Source organism: Balaenoptera acutorostrata, chromosome 10 (assembly GCF_949987535.1).
Source record: "Balaenoptera acutorostrata chromosome 10, mBalAcu1.1, whole genome shotgun sequence".
Classification (NCBI taxonomy): Eukaryota; Metazoa; Chordata; class Mammalia; order Artiodactyla; family Balaenopteridae; genus Balaenoptera; species Balaenoptera acutorostrata.
In genome coordinates, this window is record NC_080073.1 from 105,157,052 (window position 1) to 105,180,670 (window position 23,619).

A 23,619-nucleotide genomic window follows, 5' to 3' on the forward strand; every position below is an offset into this window, starting at 1 on the left:
TTTTAAAATGGAGATACAAGTAACATACAGTAAAATCGGCAGATTTTAAGTGTATAGTTCAGTGGGTTTGGACCCATTTATCTGCCCCTTAACCACCACCTAAATTAAGCCGCAGCGCGTTCCCCCGCCATGGAGAACTTGACCCTGCGCGCCTCCCATCGCCTCCGCCAAGCGTCCGGCGTGCTACTTTCCCCCAGCACAGCCGGTGCCGCCTGGTGCAGAACGTGGCAGGCACGGACCCGTGCAGGACGGGGCCTGGGCGTCTGCCGCTCGCACCTGGCGTCACCTGTGAGGTTTGTCCACGTTCCCACCTGCGTCAGTAGTCGCTCCTCCTCGTGCGGCTGGTCCGCCCTCCATGGCTCATGTGCCCCGCGTTCGGGTTCTCCCCTCACCTGTCGGTGGACTTCGGGGCGTTTCCTGTTTGGGGCCGTTACGCGTAGATTGCCATGACAGTGAAATTCAGTACTTCGTAAGCCCTTCCGACTCCTCGTTACCTTTCAGTTCTAAGACGTCCAAGCGGACAGAATCGGAGCAGCTAGTGGGAGGTCTTGACTTACTTGTAATCTGGGTAGGTTTCCCTCTTTCCCTTTTCTTCCTGGGGGTCGGAAGCAGGAGCGACGGGGTGCCTGTGGGGGAGGAGCTGTGGCCTCCGAGACGCAGGAATCCAGATGCAGTTTCCAGGGCCAGAGAGTGATGAGGACGCCGGAGGAGTGGGGCCGGGGGCGGGACGCACGTGGGCGGGGACGCACGTGGGCGGGAGGAGCCACACCTGGACCGGCCGCGGCCAGGACCCCAGGGCGGGTACCAGGAGTGCTGTGGTTTTTCACCCCGTCCCCAGGGGGCTTGGAGCAGCAGGGCCTCCTGCCGCATGTGGGAACCGAGCTGGGAGCCCCGCACCCCTCCTGGCTCAGGAGGACCTGGGTAAGCCTGGTGAGGGCCAACGGCTCCGGGGTTAAAGAAGCTTGGGAGCAAGAGGCCAAACAAAACAGCCGGTGTGTCCGCCATCTCCCGGCCACGGCTGAACACAGAGCGGCGGCCCCGTGTGCAGGGACACTCGTAGGGAAGGGCAAGGGGAGTTCTCTTCCGATGGACCTGCCCGGCAGGATCCTGCTTCAGGGGAAGGAGGGGGCTAGGGGAGTGTTTCCCAGCCGGGCTGGGGCGTGGGAGGGGAATCATCCCTCCCAATCTCTCCCCTCTGCGTACGGACCTTAAAAGAAGCAACGAAGTGCAGGCAGACGGTTCCCACCATTTTTGAACCTCAAAAAACGTGGCGTTTTCCCCAGGGTTTTCACGTTTGTCCGTGTTCGCGTGTCGCTGGGCATTTTGTCGGGCAGAGTGTTTGCGTCCGTGCCTGCGCGTCGTCCAAGGTGATCTGCACTCGTGTTGAAGCAGGTGAAGGCACCACTGATGCACTTGTGTTGAGGCAGCAGTTTAGGGACTGGAGGCCCCGCCGTGTTCAGCAGAGAGAATGCGTTTATCCCGATGGCTGTGAAAGTTACTGAGCCGAAGGGGAAAGCGAGAGGCGGCTTTCCTGGGCTTGGGTAGGTGGCGTTCTGAACGGCACTTGTGCACAGTAGCCAGGAAGCTCGGTTCCTTTAGGTTTTGTAAACGCAGCCCCATGATTTGAAAAAAAAACAAAAGACCTTGTGAAAAATGATTTTACACGTGGCTTTTTCACAGTCTCGACTTGACCCCAAGCACCGCGTGGTTGTGAGAACCGGGGCTGGTCCAGCAGTGACACGGTCCCGTGCTCGGGGGCTGTGCTGAGTGCAGCAGGGCGGGGGGAAGGCCCTAGGCTCGGGCAGGAGACCTGGGTCTCCATCCTGGGCTCTTCACCACTTTTCCACTCAGACCTCCAGCTCCTGGAGTTACTTGGCCTCCTGGACCCCAATTTCCGAGGTGGAGATGCCGCTCATTGCGTAGGCTTTGCAGGCATGAAAGGAAACGACCCACATGCAGGCTCCTTCTCCACAGGGTGTGAGCTCTGAGACCCCTGCTTCCTCCGAGCCCTTTTCTCGAGGAGCCCCCATTGGGGCTGGGAGGGCAGCTGCTCTGACGCGTCGTACGAAGCGCCGCAGTTTCCCAGCCGTTAACTCAACACGTTTAAAACAAGACGTCTGGAAGGTCTCAGGACGAAATTACGATCAGCCCTGGCAAATGAGCCTTCATGGCACGTGGCAGCTACCTGAGCCGCGGCCGCGCGTGGGGACCCTGCCTCTCACCTTAAGAAAACGTCTGGGCAGCTGGTCTCGGCTAAGAGGTAAAGCAGCTCACACCAAGGTACATGCGATGATAGAGCTCATCCTTCTCCTCGGGGCTCATCCGTATCCTGCAGCCTGTTCGTCAGTGGCGGATGTGTGGCCTGCACCCTCGTGCCCTCCCATCGGTGCGTCTGTAGACAGGCTGGAGCCTGCTTCGTCCGCGCCCCACCTCCTGGTCACTCTCTCCCTTTCTCTCCTCCCCCGTCCCCTGAACAGCGGGCTTGGGGATTTGGTCCCCTTCCTCTGAAAGGCTGCCAGGCTGGATCAGGGTGTTTCTAACAAGAGCAGCATCAAGCAAGAGCCAACATGAGGTTTGATTTCAGTTGACATTTGAAGTCCATTTAAAGGTTGGTTTTGATGCGTTTCTCCTCTGTAATGTGGGGTGCAGGGCCTTCGGGTCTGCCCCTGCCCCGCCTTCTCCGCTCACCTCCTGACCCCCTGCCCGGCCAAGAGGGAGAGTCCTAACTAAACAGAGCCCCAGGCCCTCTGATGTGCTCGCACAGCGCCTTAAGTTCAGCTGTATTTCATTTCTTACTCACGGCCTGTTTTCCACTCTTAGACCGTCGACAGCAAGGACAGCACTTTGCACTGTTATTTCCTGGGGTCTGGCACACAGTAGTGACCAGTAAACAGCCATTAAATATGGAAGCTGTGCCGCCCTCTGAATACGCGGACGAGTCCCCGATGGGCCTGGACCGGGGTGCTGGCCCCGGGCAGGGACGCAAAGGGAGGAACCTGATTGCATGAGGACAGAGCCTAAGCGCCAGGAGCCTGGCTTGAGCATCGTGGGAAGTGAAGCCCAGGGGAGGAAGCAGGCGAGTGTGAGTGCTGGGAGGACTGTCATGCTTCCTTTGCTCACGTCTCCCTGCAGGGAATGGTCTGGGCCTTGGAGAAGGTTGTCCTGAGACTCTAACGCGTAGGACTGAGGATCTGCAAGCAGGAAGTGGCTGTCCCGGTGCTTCCTGCTCTTCGAGGGGGCATCCTCCGTGTGTAAGCCAAACAGAACCCTGACTAGTCGCACCTTGGATTTGTCATTGTTAGAACAGGAATGCAATTTTATCTCACTTTTTTTTTTTTGGTAAGATATATACATATCTTAAAATAAAATAAAATAAAACTTAGCATTTTAACCATTTTTAAGTATATAGTTTACTAGCATTAGGTACCTTCACAGTATGGTGCAACCATCACCACCATCCATTTCCAGAACTTTTTCATCGTCCCAAACTGAAACTCTGTCCCCATTAAACACCAACTGCCCCTCCCCCCTCCCTCTGCCCCAGCATCCACCCTTCTACTTTCTGTCTCTGTGAATCTGACGGCTCCAGTGACCTCATATAAGTGGAATCAGACAGTACTTTGTCCTTTTGTGACTGGCTCATTTCTTTGAGTGTAATGTCCTCAAGCTCATCCATGGTGTAGCCTGTGTCAGAATTTCCTTCCTTTTTAGGGCTGAATAGTATTCCATTCTGTGTATACACCACATTTTGTGTAGACATTCATGTGTCTATGGACCCTTGGGTTGCTTCAACACTTTGGCTATTGTGAATAATGCTGCTTTGCACATGGACGTACACATATCTGTTTGTGTCCCTGCTTTCACTTCTGTTGGGTACGTAGACTACGTCTTAAAGGGTCCGTAAGCACCACTGGACTTGGGCTGACTGAGCGTCCTCCTGCAAGAGAGGCGGCAGCGTCCAGTGCAGGTACGTGTCCTTTCGAGGAGGGTGAATTGTACACGGTGAGTGCTTTTTGCTGTCATTGACCTACATATCGTTTCCTAAGAGTATTGAATGTTTGTCCGTCTGTTACCAATTAGCCTTTATAATCTCTTGCAAAGACAGAGAAACATAGTTATCGTTTTTATTTTCTCTGATCAAAGGTAGAAAACAAATTCCTCTGCTTACTTCGAATATCCTTTGACACATATGAATAGCAGCCCTCCTCCCCTCATGTAGATGCAGGCGTAACCAAAGTGTCTTACCCCAGGCTCAGAATCCCAGAATTGTCATATTATAATTGGCGTTGTGATCGTCTGTTAGGTCGTAGGGCAAACAAAATATGCATGGCAACATCTCTTATTCTGCAGTTCAAAAATATGCCCTTCAAAGTGTGTGGGGGGGGGGGTGTCCAAGGCCGCCTGAGTTTGGGAAGCGCAGCCGCAGAGCCCCCTGTGCAGGACCCATGGTGCGCAGTAACGGTGAAGGCTCTGAGAAGTCCTGCAGGGGAGACTCCATCTTCCCTCTGACTGACTGTTACTGCAGACGAACACCTGTTGGTGCCCTTTCAAGCACCTTCAGAAAACGCCTCAGCTGCTGACTAAGAAGTGAATGTGTCTTAAAGATGCAGCCCCACAGGGGAGCACAGCCCAGTTGAAGGTTTCGTTTATGGACCGTTCCCTCCTCTTCTGCTTCCCGTGTGCCTTAGAGAGAGGGGAAGGAGTGGAGAGTGCCCAGTGGGTAGCCTTGATGGCCCTGCGACAAGCTTTGTAAAATCCGCTCTTGAGTCAGTGGTTGATGGAGGGTTTTCACTTGGCAGTCTGTGAAGGGCACCTTTCCAGAGCGTGCCTTAGGCTGGGATGGAATTCAGCTGCCCTGGCTTAATCAGCAAGGCCACGCCCACCAAGCCCTGAACGCGATGCAGTTAATACCGTTGCAAGAAAGAGCCTGGTTTCCAAAGGTTCACGGAAGGGGCTGCCGCACAAGTTCCTGCGTGCTGTACTTCCAAACGCATCCATAGCAGAAGACACCGTCCCAGGTCCGTCCCCAGTATGAAAGCCCATGTGGTTCTGACCGGGCTGGCGGGTGAGGAGGGTGAGAACATCCACACAGCCGTGGGGGGCCTGTGAGGGAGGCCACCTGAGGCCCAGTCTGGCCACTCGCAGCCGCTTCGGCCCGAGGGGTCTCTGCCCCCTCCTTCCCCTTCCAGCTGAGTCTGTTATCCACTTCCCTCTCCCACCCGGCCGAGCCCCATGTGGGTCCCTGGAGTCTGCCCTCGGGAGAACTGGCTCACGGCAGTGCGTGGTACCCCTCGAGGAGCTGATTCTGGCTTTGGCTTAAGGATGCTTTGAGTTTTATTCGAGGAAAATCTTGGAGAACTGTCTGTCCTGTGTTAACTTGTCCCTCGGGATGTCAGAGGCCTCTGGAGTGGGTGGCAGGGGTCCTTCCTCGGGCCTGTATCTGCACATCCATGTCCCGCTGAGCCCCGGGCAGCCGGAAACAAACTGCACTGTCACCTTTGGCTGTCACATTGCCAATTCTGCTCAATGTTCTGGGGAGATTAATAGTTGGCTCAAGGGAAAAAAACGTAAACACCCTTTTGGGTGTAATAGTGTCGCTAGCTGTTGAGAACCAACCTCCTTTTTCTCCTTTGGGTCAGAGAAACAGTATATTTAATGACTGTTTGTAGGACATCTGGGACTTGGGGCTGATGTTGTCCCGTCTGCAGCTGATGAGATCGAAGCGAAGGGCGTCGCATCCGAGCTCTGGGGAAGGACGTGGAAGGCGTGTAGACCCCGTGTGGAAGGGTGCCGGCTCCCGGTCCAGTCCCTCCCCACTGTGGACACAGCTGTGCCCCGGGGGCATCTTCTGTGCTTGCCTCTCCCACTTTCTGTTCTGGTGCCTGCTCTGCAGACAACATGTACAGCTAGGAAATACCCCTTCGTTTGGATCAGTTAGGGTCAGCCTCGGTGAATAACGCAGACTCTCAGCATCAAAACCCTTTTTGAAAGTAGTTTTATTAGCTCTCCTTCAAGTGTTACCAACAGACATAAGCCCCGAAGGAGCTGCTTAAATGACAGACAGAATTAATGAGTAATAATCACCAGGCACATGCTTTATATTAGTTTTGACTCATAAAAAACCTATATTGCAAGTTTTATGACTCCTATATCATAGACGTTGCAACTGAGGCCCCAAGGGGTGAGGTAACTCACCCGGGTCACGTGACTAGAATCGAAACTCGGGTCCATCAGCTGGAAATCTGTGCTCTCACCTCGGTGCCCGGCTGCTCCCGGCTGCTCCTGGCCCAGCCCCCGTGGTGGTCTCTGAATTCCAGGCCTCCTGCAGGCTCTTGTTTATCTGATGATGCGCTTCTGCGGAGACCCTGGTAAACTACAGCCCGGCCCAAGAACAACGGAGGAAAAGGCCAAATTGGTAAAAATTCCCCAACTAGTGTTCTACTAGACCTTTCGTGAGTTCAGCAGCTGAGGGTTCTGTGCACCTTGTTTTAGCAGGTTGGTGTCAGCTGTCTTTGTGGAAAAGGTGACCATTTAGATTCACATTTGTACTGGCTTTTTTTTTTTTAATTTTATTTATTTATTTATTTATTTTTGGCTGTGTTGGGTCTTCGTTTCTGTGCGAGGGCTTTCTCTAGTTGCGGCGAGCGGGGGCCACTCTTCATCGCAGTGCACAGGCCTCTCACTGTCGCAGCCTCTCTTGCTGCGGAGCACAGGCTCCAGATGCGCAGGCTCAGTAGTTGTGGCTCATGGGCCTAGTTGCTCCGCGGCATGTGGGATCTTCCCAGACCAGGGCTCGAACCCGTGTCCCCTGCATTGGCAGGCAGATTCTCAACCACTGCGCCACCAGGGAAGCCCCTGTACTGGCTTTTAATTTGAGTCAGACACAGCAAACAACATCCTTGTTTGAAGAGGCCGTTTCGCCTAATATTATTCATGTCCTTTCAAGATGGTGAGACCGATGTTGAAACAGGGAGAAAACTGGTTTAGCTTCTCAACTGCTCTGATTTATTATTTAAAAAAAAAAAAAGTGACTGTTGGACAAGAAGCTCAAGAGTTGGTCTCAATTAGAATGTTGAGATAATTTTTAAAAATCCTTTATGTTGTAAGGGCTTTGGACTAGAGTGAACATGGTGCCGACAGATGACCGTGAGGTTGGGAGCTGGACCACACACCTCTGTCCTGCTCGGCAGTGATGGACTTGGGCGGTTTGCATCAGGGCCACCTATGAGGAAGTGAGATCTTCCACAGCAGCCTGGGCTGGGGTCCAGCAGCCCCAGGCTTTTTTTTTTTTTTGCCGCGCCGCGCGGCATGCAAGATCCTAGGTCCCAGACCAGGGATCGAACCCGTGCCCTCTGCAGTGGAAGCAAGGAGTGCTCTGGACCGCCAGGGAAGTCCCCAAGATTTTTTTATTTTGAGCAAGTTACGTCATTTCTCTGGGCTTCAGGCTTTTCATTTCTAAAATTAGGAGGTTGACCTTGACTTTTCCCAGTATTTTGATACTAAAATTCTATGAAAAATAAGATACTGGGATATTATTTTTAATAGATGCCTTTGAGTACATACCAGCTATTCACAGGGACTTTACCAGCTATTTTTGTTTAGTCATTGTAACAATAAAGTAACAGCAAAGGTTGTCCTGCTTCCACAGTCATGCTTTGCTTCCTTGTACCTGAGGTCTTCTGAATACCGGGCAAGACAAATGCTGCAACCGATAACAATTTAATATAAACCACAGAATTGTTTATATTTGCATGAACAAGGGCTGTTTCTTTGAGTTTATTGGGGTGGGGGAAGAACATGAGTTTTAATCAGACATGGATTGATAATCTTCTACTGAAAAACCATTTGACTTTGGACTAGTTGATTCCCCTTTGCCTCAATTTCCTCATCTGTAAAATGGACTCACTGGTCATAAGCCCGTGTTATAGGGCTGTTTCGATGCCTGAATAAGATGCTTAGTCAAAGCAGCCAGCAGAGCCCCAAGACCATGGCAGGTGCTTAACAAATGTTGAGACAATATTTAATTTATATAACAGATTTGTTCTGTTAAGAGAGAAATTATTCATTGTTTTAAATAAATTTCTCATACCCTGTATTCTGTGGGCTTTTATAATAAAACTAGAATTCTCTTTCCCTTGCGGAAAATTACTAATGGTGAAAAGTATGGCAGAAACACTTAAAACTATATTGCCTGTAGAAATGTTGTATAATACGTAATTATGTATTAATTATTTAAATCCTGTTTGAAGAAATAATCACGGAGAGAAAGAGGGTTGAGAAGATGCATGGCACAGTGAACACAGGCGCAAACAGAGCACGTCCACTTCCGGAGTGGCAGCTCCACGTGCTGTCCTGCCCCGTCCCAGACATCAGCTTAGAGACTGAGGACGTGGTCCCTTTCTTCAGGGACTCACGGTCGAGTGCCGGGGTCGGCAGACGTGCCCTGTGAAGGGCTGAATAGTAGACGTTTTCTGCTTTGCAGGCCGTGTGTTCTGTGTTGTCACCCCTGTGCTCGGCACACGCACTTGTGCACCAGCAGAGACGGGTCCCCATCAAACTCGACGTGCAGAACAGGGGGCAGGGCCACATCGGGCCTGCGGGGTGTAGTTTGCCAACCCCTGAGCTGGTGAAAGAAAGAGTTGTAAGCAGCAGGCAGTTATGATATGTTCTGATAAATAGTCTGGGTGTTTATCCTGAGTACAGGTTGTTATAGGAGTACAGAACAGGGGCACTAGGAAGAGGAGAGCTTCTCAATTGACTTGATTAAATATGTGGAAATGTATTCTTTGTATCTTTCTAATTTTCTTTCTACCCCTTGTAATTAATTGTGTGCTTACAAAGCTACTATATGCCCATTGAAAGGAATAATGCCAGGAGTACAGAAAGGATGCCATTCTCCAACCCGCAGGTGATCTACAATGTTAAATAATTTTGGTTGAAATGAGTTTTATCCATTGAGCCAGGAAAATCGGGGTGTGCATGGATATTGTAGGACAGGCAAAGGGCCCTGCGGCTTTTGGGGAGCTGGGGGTTCCCTGGCGTGGCTGGACCCTGGCAGGGCAGGGAGGTGAGGAATGGCTTGGCCCAGAGGCACTTCACGGGGCTGAGAGAAGTCAGGGTCACAGCTGCCAGGCAGTGGGGAGGGACGAGGCATTTGTTTCCGCAGGTAAAAGATAATTTTCCTTCTGCCTCTGAGTTCTTCCCGATTGATCACCTGGTCATCACATTCTTCTCGTTCCAAGGATTCCCTGACCCTGCTGTCCAAAGGTCTCCACACTTCGCTCCTTTCCAGAATTAGTGCGGCTCTTTTAAATGTTGGAGTCCAGTTTTGTTCCTGCGCAATACTAAAAGATCTCTTCTAGTAACACATGTAGCAACTGTGTAATTTCTCGCTAAGAATCTTTCAGTTACTTAATATCAATTACGTGGGAGAAGCCGGTGTGTTGAATTCACTTAAGGCGTGAATAGTTCCCTGGGGTTGAATGTTTAGGGCGGTGGAGTTTTTTGTTTTTTTTTCTTTCTTTCTGGTTTTGCAATAGTCCTCTTTAATGTATAGGGTTTACTATCAATTTCCCTTCTTAGAGGTAGTAAAATAGGCATTGCAGGATTTGGAAAGACTCTCCAAGGTTTTGGTTGATAGAAGGTCGTTGCTTATTCACCATCTCTGCTGCCTGTGGAATATAGATTCAGCACCCCCCAGTGCCATAGTGGGCATGTAGCACATTCATAAGGACGTTTACTAACGTAAACCTCTGCTCAGAACTGTACAGTGTTCCTTGTTTCCTTTCAGAAAAAGTAAAGGAAAATTGAGTGCCTCGTGTTACCTCGCAGGGATGATCCTACATCCACTACTCAGGGCCTGTTTAGGTGGTTAATTTTCTGTTTCCTTTTTAAGTTAGCTTTTAAATTTTTTATCTATTTATTTTTAAGATTGAAGTGTAGTTGATTTACAATGTTGTGTTAGTTTCAGGTGTACGGCATAGTGATTCAGTTATACATAATATATATGTATATATCATTATATTCTTTCTTTCATTCTTCTCCATTATAGTTTTTTACAAGATATTGAATATAGTTCCCTGTGCTATAAGTAAGAGGTTTTATACTTCCAGCCCTTTAAAAATGGTCAAATTCAGTAAGAACCGGGAAAGCCCCCGAAGGCGACAGTTTGAAGCAGTTGTCACGTCCGTCTCTCTTCCTCCACACCAAGGTGGTACTACAGCCAAAGGGCAGCAGGCGTAAGAGTCGTCACTGGAAGAAAAACAGAACAAGACCGATCACTGAGTAAGGGTTAGGGTGAGTCTAAAATTACTACACTAGTCCAGAACGGGGCTACGTGAGGTTGAAGAAGGTCACCAGCTTTGACACTGTGGTTTTGGACCGGTTTCCTTTGCACGAGGAGAGAGCGGGTTTGCTGGTCTCTTCCATGGAGCACCAACAGGCTTGCAGTAGATTTTTGGTTCAACTGTTTCCCTCAACGTGCCGTGTTTGGGTTTTTGGCACCAAGTTGGTTGGGGAAAAAGAAAGTGGAGGAGCCATTTGAGCAGCAGTTAATGAAAAACAGGGAAACACAACTAAAAAGAAACCCAAAAACCTCCCAGAGTATCTGGCAAGGTCGTTCATTATGTCATTTAAGGAAGCTCGAGAGAGTGCCAGCCCTAATTGGCAGTTATGTTGGCTGCTGTGAATCTCCTAAAATTGGAGGATGAACTTAGAGGCAAAAAGCAGAGAATAATTTGGGGTTTTCAAAATATGCAGTATTTCTTGAATTTTGATAACGTCTTTAGCAAAAAAAATCCAAATACTACTAGATTAAACAAAACAAAAACAGGGCTTCCCTGGTGGTACAGTGGTTAAGAATCCGCCTGCCAATGCAGGGGACATGCGTTCGAGCCCTGGTCCAGGAAGATCCCACATGCCGCGGAGTAACTAAGCCTGTGCGCCACAACTACTGAGCCTGCGCTCCAGAGCCTGCGAGCCACAACTACTGAGCCTGCGAGCCACAACTCCTGAAGCCCAGGCGCCTAGAGCCTGTGCTCCGCAACAAGGGAAGCCACCACAATGAGAAGCCCGCGCACCGCAATGAAGAGTATCCCCCGCTCGCCGCAACCAGAGAAAGCCCGTGCGCAGCTACGAAGACCCAACGCAGCCAAAAATAAATAAATTAAATAAATCCATTAAAAAAAAAAAAAAGAACCACTGAATAACACAGACCCGCATAGGCTGCCTCAGTGTTGAGCAGCTGATTGTAGCTAATGTGCTTCATGGGTCCAGCTTATGTGGCCAGCCTTCCAGGGTGTGTGTGTGTGTGTGTCGGGGGGGGGTATTCTTGCCACTTCTACTGTCTCCAGTTAAGAAACACAGAGCAGGGCAAATCCTCGGTGTATCAAACAGTGGTTCATGAGGGTCTGCTGAAATACCACTTCAGGGGGAAAAAAAGGTTGCGGAAGAATGCTGGCCCTGCATTTCTGTAAATTCCTCCACCTCAGTCAGGAATTTTGTTTTATTTAAGCTTTTGAAGCTTTAAGCAGTGTTATCCCCTTTGCAGTCTGAGCAGAAACTTTTCCGTTTACCTCTACTGACTCCTCAGGGTTAGAACAGATGTGCGTTGTGACTGGTAAAACCCTCGTGGCTTCTAATGGAACAGCCTCAGATGGGGATCTCCGGCACAAAAGATGAAACTTGGGGGAAATTTTTCACTTAGTTTCCTAAAAAATGTTTTTGGCTTTAGTCAATGAATATTAACATCATCAATAATCTTCAGGCTCCAAAGATGTAGTTTGTTTCTAGTCATTTTCCAAACAGGCTTCCGCTAGGCCTGAGTGTTTAGATTGTGTTAAAATGCATATTCCTGAAAAGGTGAAAAGGTTTTTTTTTTTTTTAATGATTTGGTCTCACCCTAACTACGATCACTTCCACCTACCACTGTGGGTGGGAGTCTACATTACTTTTACCTCTACTTTTTTTCTTTCATTATAAGGCTTATAGATTAACTGTAGAAAGTTTGGAAAAGTCAAGAAAAGTATAAAATCGAAAATAAAACTCAACTCTCCAGAGATAGTCACTTTAAATATTTTGGAATATCTTCTTCTAATTTCCCCTGTGTACACAAATATCTCCTCTATTCATGGTTTTTTATTCTGAGCCTTTCTCGTACCGTTATATCATGAGCATTTTTCTCAATCATTTGCTTTCAAAAGCAAACATTTGGGGCTTCCCTGGTGGCGCAGTGGTTGAGAATCTGCCTGCCAATGCAGGGGACACGGGTTCGAGCCCTGGTCTGGGAAGATCCCACATGCCGCGGAGCAGCTAAGCCCGTGTGCCACAACTACTGAGCCTGCGCGTCTGGAGCCTGTGCTCTGCAACAAGAGAGGCCGCGATAGTGAGAGGCCCGCGCACCGCGATGAAGAGTGGCCCCTGCTTGCTGCAACTAGAGAAAGCCCTTGCACAGAAACAAAGACCCAACGCAGCCAAAAGCAAACATTTTCATGCTGTATAGTCTTGCTGGATGTCAGGCAGGTTCCCATTTCTTACAAGTTACAAACACTGAGCACCGTTGCACCAGGACATCTGTGGGCATCAGTCATAGTCTCCTTGGGAAAAACTTCCAAGAAAGGGAATTGCTGGGATAAAGAGTGTTCACGATTTCAAGTCACGGGACGCATGTTGCCAGATGGCCTTGCAGAAATGCAGTGCTTCGTTTACACGCCCAGCACAGATTTGGTCCTCTTGGTTTCTCCTGTGTATTTGGGAAACTAAAAAAAAAAATTTTTTTGAAAATAAAATATTGAGCTTTGATTTTAATTAGTGGAATTGAGCATTTCCCAGGTGTTTTTTTTAAACCATTTGTTTCATATTTTGTTAATTTGCCTGGTGCTTTACCCATTTCTAGTAGGAGTATCAGTCTATATTGTTATGGAAATACTTACTAAGGATAGTAACCCTTTGGCTGTTGTAGGGGAGGAGAAAACCTTTTTCCTCTCCCCTCCTAGGTTCTGTGGCTGGGGCCCTGGGAACTAGACTGAAGGCAGCTGAACAAGAGGGAACCAGGGTTCATTGCCAAGTGCAGCTGGGCACACAGGAGCGCTTGGTGACCAGTAACTCAAAGGGGTGGTCGGAACTTGGGCTCACATCTTAACAGAAGGACAGTCCGTTTGTACAGAAGTGAGGAGACAGAGGAAAAGGGGTTGAGGCTTTTAGGGGTGGCAAACTTGGGAAGGAAATATATGGGGGGAACTAACGGAAGATGAGGGTTGTTTCAGTGAGGTGGTTTTTAATTTTTATCTTATATTGGAGTACAGTTGATTTACAATGTTGTGTTAGTTTCAGGTGTACAGCAAAGTGATTCAGTTATACATATTTTTCAAATTCTTTTCCCATTTAGGTTATTACAGAATATTGAGTAGAGTTTTCTGTGCTTTATAGTAGGTCCTTGTTGATGATCTATTTTATATATAGTAGTGTGTACATGTTAATCCCAAACTCCTAATTTGTCAGTGAGGCTGTTTGCAGACGCATCTTGGTGCCGACTTTGTCTTCACGGCCATAGGACTCCCCCGGGAGAGGGGGTTTTATGGCCTTCTTCAATTCTCAGAAGCCTCTGCTTTTAGGCAGGTAGGGACGCTCTGAGAAGGCTTCTTTCTGAATCTGCTGATTCTCATTTGCTCCAGCTCAAAATCATCCTTAGGCCAAAGTGGCATTTTTTGGGGGTGACTCATTCTGATCCCCCTTCCAATGTATTTTACAAATTTATCTCTTTATAATTTTGTTTATGGTATTTTTGATGCATGGAGGTTTTAAATAATAAGTAGAATGATAATTAAGGAGTAACAGATAAACTGTTATAAAATCCATCATCTTTTCCTTAGGTAGTTTTTTTTCTCTGAGTTTTTATGCTTAGGGAGTCCCTCTCCACATCAGAATTGGATAAGTAATCTGTTTTCTTCCAATTTTTTTATGTTCTTGTTTTGCATTTTACTTTATCATAGTATTCATTATTGATGAAAATAAGATTATCTTCCTCATCTCCCATTTATTTTCCATCTTCTTTAGAAACTTCATTAGTTTGCTTGATGAATATTTCTCCCCTCTGGCAAGTCAAGCAATTAGATTATTCCTTTGAAAATAATATAAATTTTATGTCTTTTAGCTTATCTTTAAAATATATAGGTAGGAAAACAGTCTACCAGATTTTCTGTAACCACTGCCTTTTTTTAAAAAACAGAACGTGTGCAGCTAAGATTGAGATCACATTCTAGGGTCAGTTCCCTCAGCATGAATCATCACAGTGGACTGTCCCCGGTCCTGGAACAACGGCAAGGGAGGCCGGCATCAGACTATGAAATGGGGCCATGACTTCTCCGCTTTTGCCATCTTGTTAAACCTGCTGACGAAGTGCTTGACTAGAGGGCTGTTCTCATTGTTGTGAAGGGAATGGATTTGAGGGGTTAATGCATGGAGACCCCTGTGTTAGTTCAGTGGGGAGGCCCCCTCTCCTCTTGCCCTGCACACTCCTTCCCAGGGAGATCTGGTCATAAAATCAGCGCTCGCCGAATTGCAGGAGCGGCTGAGGGCTGAGCCTCCTGAAGGGTGCCTGGAGCAGCTCCCGAGAACTGGCCGGTCCCGGGACTGGGTCACAGTTAGGAGGCAGGGGATTCAGGAGGTCACTGTCCAACCCAAGCTCTGGGATCACACCTGGGCCACCTGCAGACCAAGCCCTGCCTGATGTGACCACCAAATGGATGTCCCACCTATTCCCGGCTTAAGGCTCTTCCTAATTCAAGTCACCCTGGAAATTAGATAGAGGCTGTGCGCTGGAAGTTAAGTGCAGACGACGGGCAGAACCTCAGTCATGTGTGAGAGCTTAGCAGTAAGGGAGCCCGGAAGTGGTGTTTTCCAGCCCACACTGCAGGAACCCACACGAAAAGGGTGATGAGTGAACCCCTACGCGTCTCCATAAATCAGGCCGTCCGTGGCAGAGGTGGAGTGGGGGATGGGTGCCGGGTACGCTAGGAAGGTACCCTCTGGCGTCGGTGGTTGATGGGTGTGAGAAGAGGGAGGTGACAGGTGATGATGTCAGAGACAGAACCTGTGCCGCTGAGCCCTGGCTGTGCACAGGTTAGGTTTCTTAACGCCCCTTCGCCTTTGCTTAGTGAAATGACCGATTGCCGTGTCTTATCGATAGTGGGACAGGTTTCGACAGCGAGGTGATCTCAAAGCGTCCTCATACTTCTGAAATTCTTCTGGAGGTTGTACGACATCTGAGCATATTTTATGTTCATCAGAAGTGGGGCGATCGGACAAGGGCTGCTGTCCCCGTGGATTCCCAGCCCTACCTCACCTTGTTTATGGAGTGGACCTCAGGGGGCCTCCAGGCTTTAGGGGTGTCCAGCAGGCCCCGAGCAGGAGGAACTTTATCTTGGGGAGCCTGCTGGGGTCTGGAGTGGTTTTCTTGTTGACTCAGAGATGCTGTCTGCTCCGGCGCCTGATTGAAGGGTTAAGGCGCCAGGTGGCTGCTTTGTCCTGGATCCGCCCCCCACCCCGCCCCCCAGGCTGGGGACCGCGGGGCCAGCAGACACTGCTCACCGGGCTGCCTTTCCCCCCTGGCCGTGGGAGCGGTTCTGTCTCCCTCAGCTGTTTCAGTTTTCCACTCCCGCCTTGTTAATTGATAGAGGTTGCCCTGAACATCTGACTAGGTAGCAGCTGAATTGGGTCGTGGCTGCCCAAGGCCAGGGCGAGTTATCGTTCAGGGGCCTGAACTCACAGCAGTGTGGGCAAGCCGCTCCCCCCCAGATGCCTTTATGAAAATCTCTTCTGTCTCCTGGCCATCTCGTATAAGCAGAATGTGCTCCTTGGCCTCACTTAACCAACCTCAAGTAAGCTCATCAGTGAGAAGTCTGGGTGGAGACAGGAGTGACTGATTCTTGGGCCACAGAGCCAGCCGCTGGTCCCCCTTCCTCCCCTCTCCCTTCCCCCTCCCCCTGGCAGCAACCTGGGACCGGGCGTGTCCTTCTCCTGCCTGGAACGTGCCAGGCTGAGGTGCAGGAAGGTGTGATGTGATTGGGATTGTAACGATTATAGGTGTTGTAAAGCACCTCCTCGACCGGAGGAACCAGATAGGCTGGTAGATGTAGCTCTTAGCCTTGGAATCAGTTACTTTGTGGGCAGAGTCCTGTGCTAGGCAGAGTGGAGAGAAAACAATTCAGGAACAGCCTCAGAATGTACAAACCAGGCTGGAGAGACAGAATATGCACACACTGGTACTTCCGTGAGTGCTGGTTTTCCAGGCTGGCCTCCAAAAGGCCCCTTAGCTCACACTCTAGTTTCTGAGCCGGCATTTGCCGCACGAAGCGCTGACCCAGCCCTGCTGTGCATGTTTCATGCGGCCTTTGGCCTCACCCTGCTCTTGGGGGTTGACTGTTTGAGCCTGGGCCCAGGCATGGGAAGCTCATTCACTGTATTCAAAACAGCAGGGAAATGGCAGGCCAGGGCGGCGGTGTTGTCACCTGGACGGCTTGTTAAACCACTTGCTGTGCTTCCTCCAGAACTTCCCGTTCGGGGTCTGGCGTGGGCCCGAGAATGTGCATTTCTGACGCCTTCCCAGGTGATGCTGGTGCCGCCGGTCCCTGGGCAGACATAGGGGGGTGTCACCCCTGTAAAGAACTCCTGTATCTGAATTGTTAATGATGAGGTTACGTGCAGTCAGCAGTGCCGGCCCTGGATGTGTCCCAGGGAGTCCAGGGAATGACGTGGCGGGCGGCTGCCTTCCTGCTCTGTCCAGGCCGGCCCCTCCGTCCGCAGTGGCTGGTGCAGAAGCTCGGCTTGTCCCAAAGCCCGTGGAAGCCGAGACCCCATTTGTTTGCCCCTCGGACCCAGACGTCAGTTGCTTGTGGATTGAGGGCCGTGTCTTCACGTGTGCTCCACTTGGACACACGTCACTTCGAGGGAACAGACGTGCATTTCTCTCTCACTTCTGCAAAAGGAGGAAGGAAAAACTGGAGGGTTATTTTTATTTATTTTTCTAAATAATAAAGCTTAATTGTAAAAATAGTCTAAATGTTGTATTCACCGATTGATTGGCTTTCTCTCCAAGTGGAGCAGGTAGCTTTAGGATGTAATGTGGGAAAACACAAGGGACATTGATGAGGAAAACAAGTAAGAATGCTTAGTTAAAGTTGATATTTCAGTATTTACTGCTAACCCTCTTATTTTAAGACGACTTATAAAGTTTGGGGAGTTTTTTGGGATGGAAACACAGAGGTTGCTTTTAATTTCCTCGTGTTACTGTGATACCCCGTGCAAAAAGCTGGCAGGGGCTTTCCACCTGCAGAGCCGCGTGATAGCTGTGCCAGTGATGGGGGATGCCCGGCCTGTGGTGGCAGGATGGAGGAAAGACTCATCCGCAGATGTCATGGGGGGTGTGAGACCCTGCAGACTTTTATCCTCTGTCCCAAGCTAAAACATTACACCGCCTTCTGTGGGCAGATTATATTTCTCATTGTTGGATTTTCAAAAACATTGAAGAGACTCTTAGCGGTATGTGTGACACAGCCTGTAAAGGGTGTCATGACCCTGAGCGCAGTTATGTGTTGCCCTTATGATTGACAAGTGGCCTCTGTGTGTGTTTCTCTCTGATCTGTTTTCTGTTTGCCCCTCTCTAGTGGGATCTTGTGTGTGATAATGCCTGGAAGGTCCATGTCGCTAAGTTCTCCTTACTGGTTGGATTAATCTTTGGCTACCTGATAACTGGATGCATTGCTGACTGGTAAGTACCCACACGCCCGCCGCACAAACCCGGGAGTCGCAGCGAGCCTCTGCTGCCTCGCGGGGCACGGTCGGTGTGAGCTCACCGTGACCGAGGCTCTCCTCTGCCCTGGTGCTGGTGCCAGAGCAGAAGCCTGTAGCTGCCACCTGCAGAATTCAGAATGAAAAGAATTGGCCGGTGCGCAGAGCAGACCCTTTTGAAGTGAGAATTTAAATTCATTGCAATTCCCCGGCTGCTAGAATCTAGCAAAACCAGCTCGCAGCCTGCAAGCCCATCTCCTCCTGACCGTCAGAGTGCGGTTAGGAAGAGCCTGGGGACGTGGCTTCGAGGCTTTATGGGCTGGGCCCTGAGCGGGTGGGTATAAAAGAGGCGTCAAAAGATGGGGAGAGGACATGCCGGACTCTCTTCACCCCTGAGAACTGGACGGTGGGGCTGTGCCCGTGAGCGCCCTGAATGCCGCACAGATCTTAGAGAGGGACAGTCCTTGTGGTCGGCTTGGCCAGCAGATGCCTGTGCGGGTCCACAGGGAGCCGGACCTTGAAAAGTGGGCAGCATGTGGGTAATGGCTGGGTGGTGCAGGCAGAGGGGCGGTGACCAGAGGCGAGAATGAATACACTTTACTTGGGTGGGTCAGGGGCCAGGTGTGTGGTTCAGGGTGAAGTGACAGGTTGGTCGGAGGGCGATGGGGGGTAGTCATGGTAATAATAACAGCGACAGTGGTAGCACCCCTCACTTACTGACTGCCTGCCGTTGCCGGGCACTGTGCTGAGTGTCTCCGTGGATTAGGACATCCCATCCTCACAGCACCCCGTTAGGAAGGTACTGTTATTACCCCTGTCTCACGGTGGAGAAACGGAAGCACGGACGTTTAAGTAAAATCCCCAGGTTCACTCGGCTTTTAGGTCGGAGAGCCAGGGATTTGAGACTAAGCTGGTGGTGGCCCCAGAGCCTGGCTCCACGGGTGTAGACAGCTGGCTGGTGCTCCAGAGAGCGCCTGCGGGGACAGAGCGGCGGGGGAGTCCACGGAGGCCCCTTTCAGGTTCTAGAACTTTCTTCCCCAAAGCTAGCGCCTATTTGGGAGTTCCTTGCATTAACATGAAGTGTGATTTCCTGAGTGTTCAGAATTTGCTTAATCATCGTTTGGAAGTGCTTCTTAAGGACATACTCCCTGGAGATGGTAACAGACGCTGTCAGTGATCTCCGGAAACCCACAGCCCGCCCTCGCATGGGGTTTGGTGGTGGCTTTTCTTGGGGGGTGGAGGCGGGGAAAGGGTGAGGGTTTGGGGTTTGTTTTTTTTTTAAACCAAATACTTGAGCTTAAAGGTCTTCAGAGTGAGCTATACTGACCTAAAAGATACTCTAATCCCAGTGTTTTAACCACAAGGACTTTTGTTTCCTAGAAACCTGCATTGAAATAGGTGGGGAAAGCTATAGTAATATAACCATGTCACTTCTTTCTAAAAACACGGACTTGACGGAGGTTTTAGTGTCCTGATTCCTGAGAGATTTAATAGGGGAAGTAAATATGGACTTCGACCAACAGATCTGTGATGGTTTAAATTGTTTAGACGTGGTTTTGTGGTTTCTTACTTCTTGCCCATCCATGCCGTTTGGCCTCCCTGACCGCACGCCAGGCCTGGGGACAGAAGACAGGAGAGTTTGGGGTCTTCCTTGGCGAGCAGCCAGAGTCTGATTCCGTGGCCGCTTCACCAAGGTCGCGGTGGGTGGGCAAGGGGCACCGGGGAGTCAGGGCAGGCAGCTTGTGCTGGGGCTTTCTGCACATGTTGAGTGGGCCTCAGTTCCAGTTTGAAAGTTTGGTGTTTTCCACCCTTGCCTGATTTATTTTTGGCATTTTACTCCCTGCTAGAGCCTTGCTTCAAAGGAGATAAACACATGTAGAGGGAAGTCCAGATTTCACAGCCCTTGGCACCGTTTCACGGCCGTGTAGGGAAGTTGATCAAGTCGTAGGTTAAGCTAAGACCGCAGTCAGCGTCTAAGAAAACTTTATAAAGTGACTGTTTTCCGCACACGTTCTATCTGGGACTGGACAGTAGATACTGTTACGTCACGCGATAGTTTAGATGGAAGAGGGGGACCGGCCCGGTCAGCGGCTCTCGCCCGATGACCTCGTCCCCCCTCCTTACTGGGTCTTTTGCTGGACATCCTGCATTTCTCGTCCAGCCGGTCCCGGGAGGCTGCCTTTATGGGCTGCACCGCAGGCCTTCTTGCCCTCTGGCAAGAGCCTCTGGCTGAGCCTGGCCAGCGGGGCGGGGGTGGGGGTGGGGTGCGGAGGGCCGGTGGGGGGAGCGCCGACTGGAGATCTGAGGGAGGGGACAGCGAGGGGGCGGCATTTCCCTCCCCTGCTTGGTCTCTGTAGAGTTGCCATCAGTCAGGGGCCCCCTGCACCCCGTCTCTGAGCTCCAGACTGTCCTTCCCCCCACTGCCTGCTGACAGTAGCCCCAGCTTTCTCTCCCAGCTTGCCCACCCTTTTGTGAATAATCCCTCCATTAAAATCTCCTTGGAGTTCTCCATTTGAGCGGGACACCTGTGTCCCGTTGAGACCCCGTCGTATTTCTCTGGGGCTGCTGTCACAGTTACCAGGCACTTGGTGGCTTGGCTGAGCTAACTTACGGTCCTGTAGTTCGCGCCAGGCTGAACTCAGGGTGCCCGCAGGGCTGCAGTACCCCTCTGGGGGTGCTAGGAGAGAATTCACTTCCTTGCTTTCTCCACCTTCTCGCGTTCCTTGGCTCCCGGCCCACTTCTAGTTTCCGAGCCCGAGGTGGCTGGTCAGGTGCTTCTCACAAGGTCATCTCTCTGGCTCCCTGCAAGGACAGGCTCTCCGGGTCCTTAGATTGGACCCACCTGGACAGTCACCTCACCTCAGGCCCTTCACCTTCGTCACGTCTGTGCAGCCCCTTTTGCCGTGAGAGGTGACACAGTCACAGGGTCTGAGGATTAGGACCGGGGCACCCCCGAGGCCGTTATTCTGCGCATCACAGATCCTGACTGCAAAGGCTCTGCATCACAGATTTGGGGGTGAGATTTTACCGGTCATCTGGTAGGGGAGGGCCCCAGCTCTGGGGAAGCCGGTGCGCACTTGAACTCCAGTGCTTTCTAAATCACTTGCACGTGTCTGTACCCATCGGCCCTTCCTGAAGAGAGCACAAGGCTCGTTTGACAGAGGCTGGTCTTCCTCAAGATTCCATCCTTCCTCAGGGAGCCTGGATTCGGGGCCGGGGGCTCTGGCTCTGAGGACCATGTTTGTCCCACAGTTCCTAATACTAATTTTCGCTTAATGATTTTAGCAACCATTTGGGAGAGAAAGATTTAGAATCATTTCTACAAGTTAAAAAAAAAAATCCAGGATCTTTCCTAAAGTGTCAGGACAGGGCAGACCATGTCTGGTGGGCGACAGGGACGCAGGACGCGGGAAGGGGACCCACGAGCTGCTTGGTGCCCTGTCCGTCATCCCTGTTAGTGATCCCAACACACTGTGATGCAGGATGTTATCCCATGTTACAGAGAAGGGAAGTCGAGGTAAACAAGAACGGGTAAGTTAGACTTTGTTTTCCTTCATTTCAGGAGACCCAACTAAGCCATGCTTAAATTTATTTCTGTAAACGGGTTGGGTTTGGACCAAACTATCTATAGAGTCTTTGCTGATAAGGGCTTAGTGACCCCAGCACAAGTCAAGGGAGGTAATGGCTAAAATCTCGATAAGAAGGTTGACTTAACGTTGCGTTGAGCTCGCAGCCTTGGCCCCCTTTCTCTAAACCAAAGTGACTGATGCAGGTGCCCAGAAGCCTAAGGGATTCTGAATGAAATTGGGTCCTGTAGTTCCCGCCCCCAGAGTTTCTAGAAATTACATCCATCTCCTGCACAGGGCAAGGCCGTGCACTGCTGAGTATTGCTTTTTTCAAAAGCAGCTTTATTGAGAGATAATTTACATACCATAAAGCTCCCCCATTTTAAGTCCCCAATTCAGTGAGTTTTAGTATATTTACAGGGTTCTGCAGTCACACCACATGCTGAGTCTACAACATTTCCATCTCCTGCCCATTTGTCGTCACCGCCATTCTCACCCCAGCCCTAGACAACCACGAATCTACTCTCCATTTCTCTCCATTTGCCCTTTCTGGGCATTTTGCTCTTAGGTAGGTGCCTTGTCCTAAGTCTAGGTGTTTGGGGTACCAGGCGTGGACTTTGTTCCCTTGGCAAATGGGGTCCAGTTGCTCTGTGAGCTTTCCTTCCAGTTCACTCTGGCTGTGTCACATTCATCTGTGTGGTGGAGGGTTCTGCTTTATTTGGGACACGTGGCAGGTTAGCTTGGGAGGGATGGAGAACAAGGGCCTCCCCATCCCAATGGGCCACCGCTCCCCGCTCCCCCCCCCCGGGCCACGCCTAGAAGCACATCGCCCCTAGTGGTCACCGAGCTCTCACCAGCTGGCGCTGCGGCCCACCAGCCCAGGGTGCGCGCTGCCCTTTCCCGAGGTGCAGAGGATGGGCCCCTGGGGGCTTCACTTTCGGGTCCACACCCCTTGTGTACAGGTCAGGCTACCTTAGTTTAAGCCTGTGATCCCTTAAATTTTCTTCTCATCATATAGTTGAAACCAGTCGGCAGCCGGCTTGGCCCTTGGCTCCACCAGGCCACGGGTAAGGTCGGGCCAGACTAGTTAACAGCCCAGAGAAACGGCTTGAAGCCGCTTGCCCGGGGTCTGTGTTGACCCTGGAGCCAGTTCCAAAGGTCAGCAGCTTCTCAAGACATTGAATGTTGGGCGTGTCAAGGTTGGTGTGTGGGGAAGGTATTATTGATTGTGTTGAATTATCTCCCATGTACTTGGGAACAGACTCGACAACAGGACGTGGTTCCCGTCTCTCGTCTGTTGTTGTGCGGTACTCTTGACCTGTGTTCCCTAATCGACAAGTCGAGCGGGTGCGTGCATATCCCCCGGGGACCTTCTACCCCTGGGCCTCCCCGGGTGGGTCCAGGAGGGATACAGACTCGGTGCGGTGCTCATCCAGCACCCAGCGAGAGCCGGCGGTCCCAGGGATGCCGTGGCGTCCGCCCCGCGGCCCCACCCGGCGGTGACGGCTAACCGTGTCCCTGTCCGCGTGCAGGTTCGGCCGGCGGCCCGTGCTGCTCTTCTCCGTCATCTTCATCCTCGTCTTTGGACTGACCGTGGCGCTGTCTGTGAACGTGACCATGTTCAGCACACTCAGGTTCTTTGAAGGATTCTGCCTGGCTGGTGTGATTCTCACCCTGTACGCACTACGTAAGTAGGAGCCTTCACGGCGGGTCTTGAAGAAATGAGGGGACGTGTGGCCGCTGCGTGCTGCGATGCGGGGAGGCGGGGGGCGGGCTGTGGAGGCAGCAGCTTCTGGAGGTTCGGACCACAGGCCTCATCTGCTGTGAAAACACTTGTTCCCGCGTTGCGTCTCTAACCCTCCCTTCAGCCCGAGCTCCAGCTCAGGCTCAGGGCCCGTCGGAGGACGTGGGGGGCTGCATCGTGGCCCGGAGAAGTGGGGATCGGCCCGCAGTGGGCGTGGACGGGCTTCTGCTTTCCCCCGGGATGTTCTGTGCTCACGTTCCGTGCACTGCCAAACCTGGACGTATCCGGGCATCCCTGCGCTGGGTTCCAGAAGAGCATACCAAGTGCCTGCTCCAGTTTGGTCCGGGCTCAGTGTTCTGAGGGACTCCTCAAGAGTGTTTCTTGTCTTTTTTTCTTTAAGACTGCGCCAGGTCCAGGCTTCCCACCTCCACATGTGGCTTAAGTGGTCTGGACCTGAACCCTAAACACTGGTGCTGGGAGAGCAAACGCCAGTCTCTTTAGGGTGAAGAAAATTTCCATCGTGTT

At 51.0% G+C, this 23,619-nt stretch overlaps 1 protein-coding gene across 3 annotated transcripts in view; it reads left to right on the forward strand.

Moving 5' to 3' along the window:
- The window catches only part of SLC22A23 (solute carrier family 22 member 23), a 154,169-nt gene that overhangs the window by 18,390 nt on the left and 112,160 nt on the right, over positions 1 to 23,619 (forward strand). For all 3 annotated transcript variants that reach the window (XR_009009551.1, XM_057555145.1, XM_057555146.1), the window contains exons 2-3: positions 17,661 to 17,764; positions 22,883 to 23,037. Coding sequence is in view for 2 of the 3 variants with exons in the window: in XM_057555145.1 (XP_057411128.1) it covers positions 17,661 to 17,764; positions 22,883 to 23,037 (259 nt within the window). In the remaining variant the exon portion in view is untranslated. The remainder of the gene's footprint in view (positions 1 to 17,660; positions 17,765 to 22,882; positions 23,038 to 23,619) is intronic.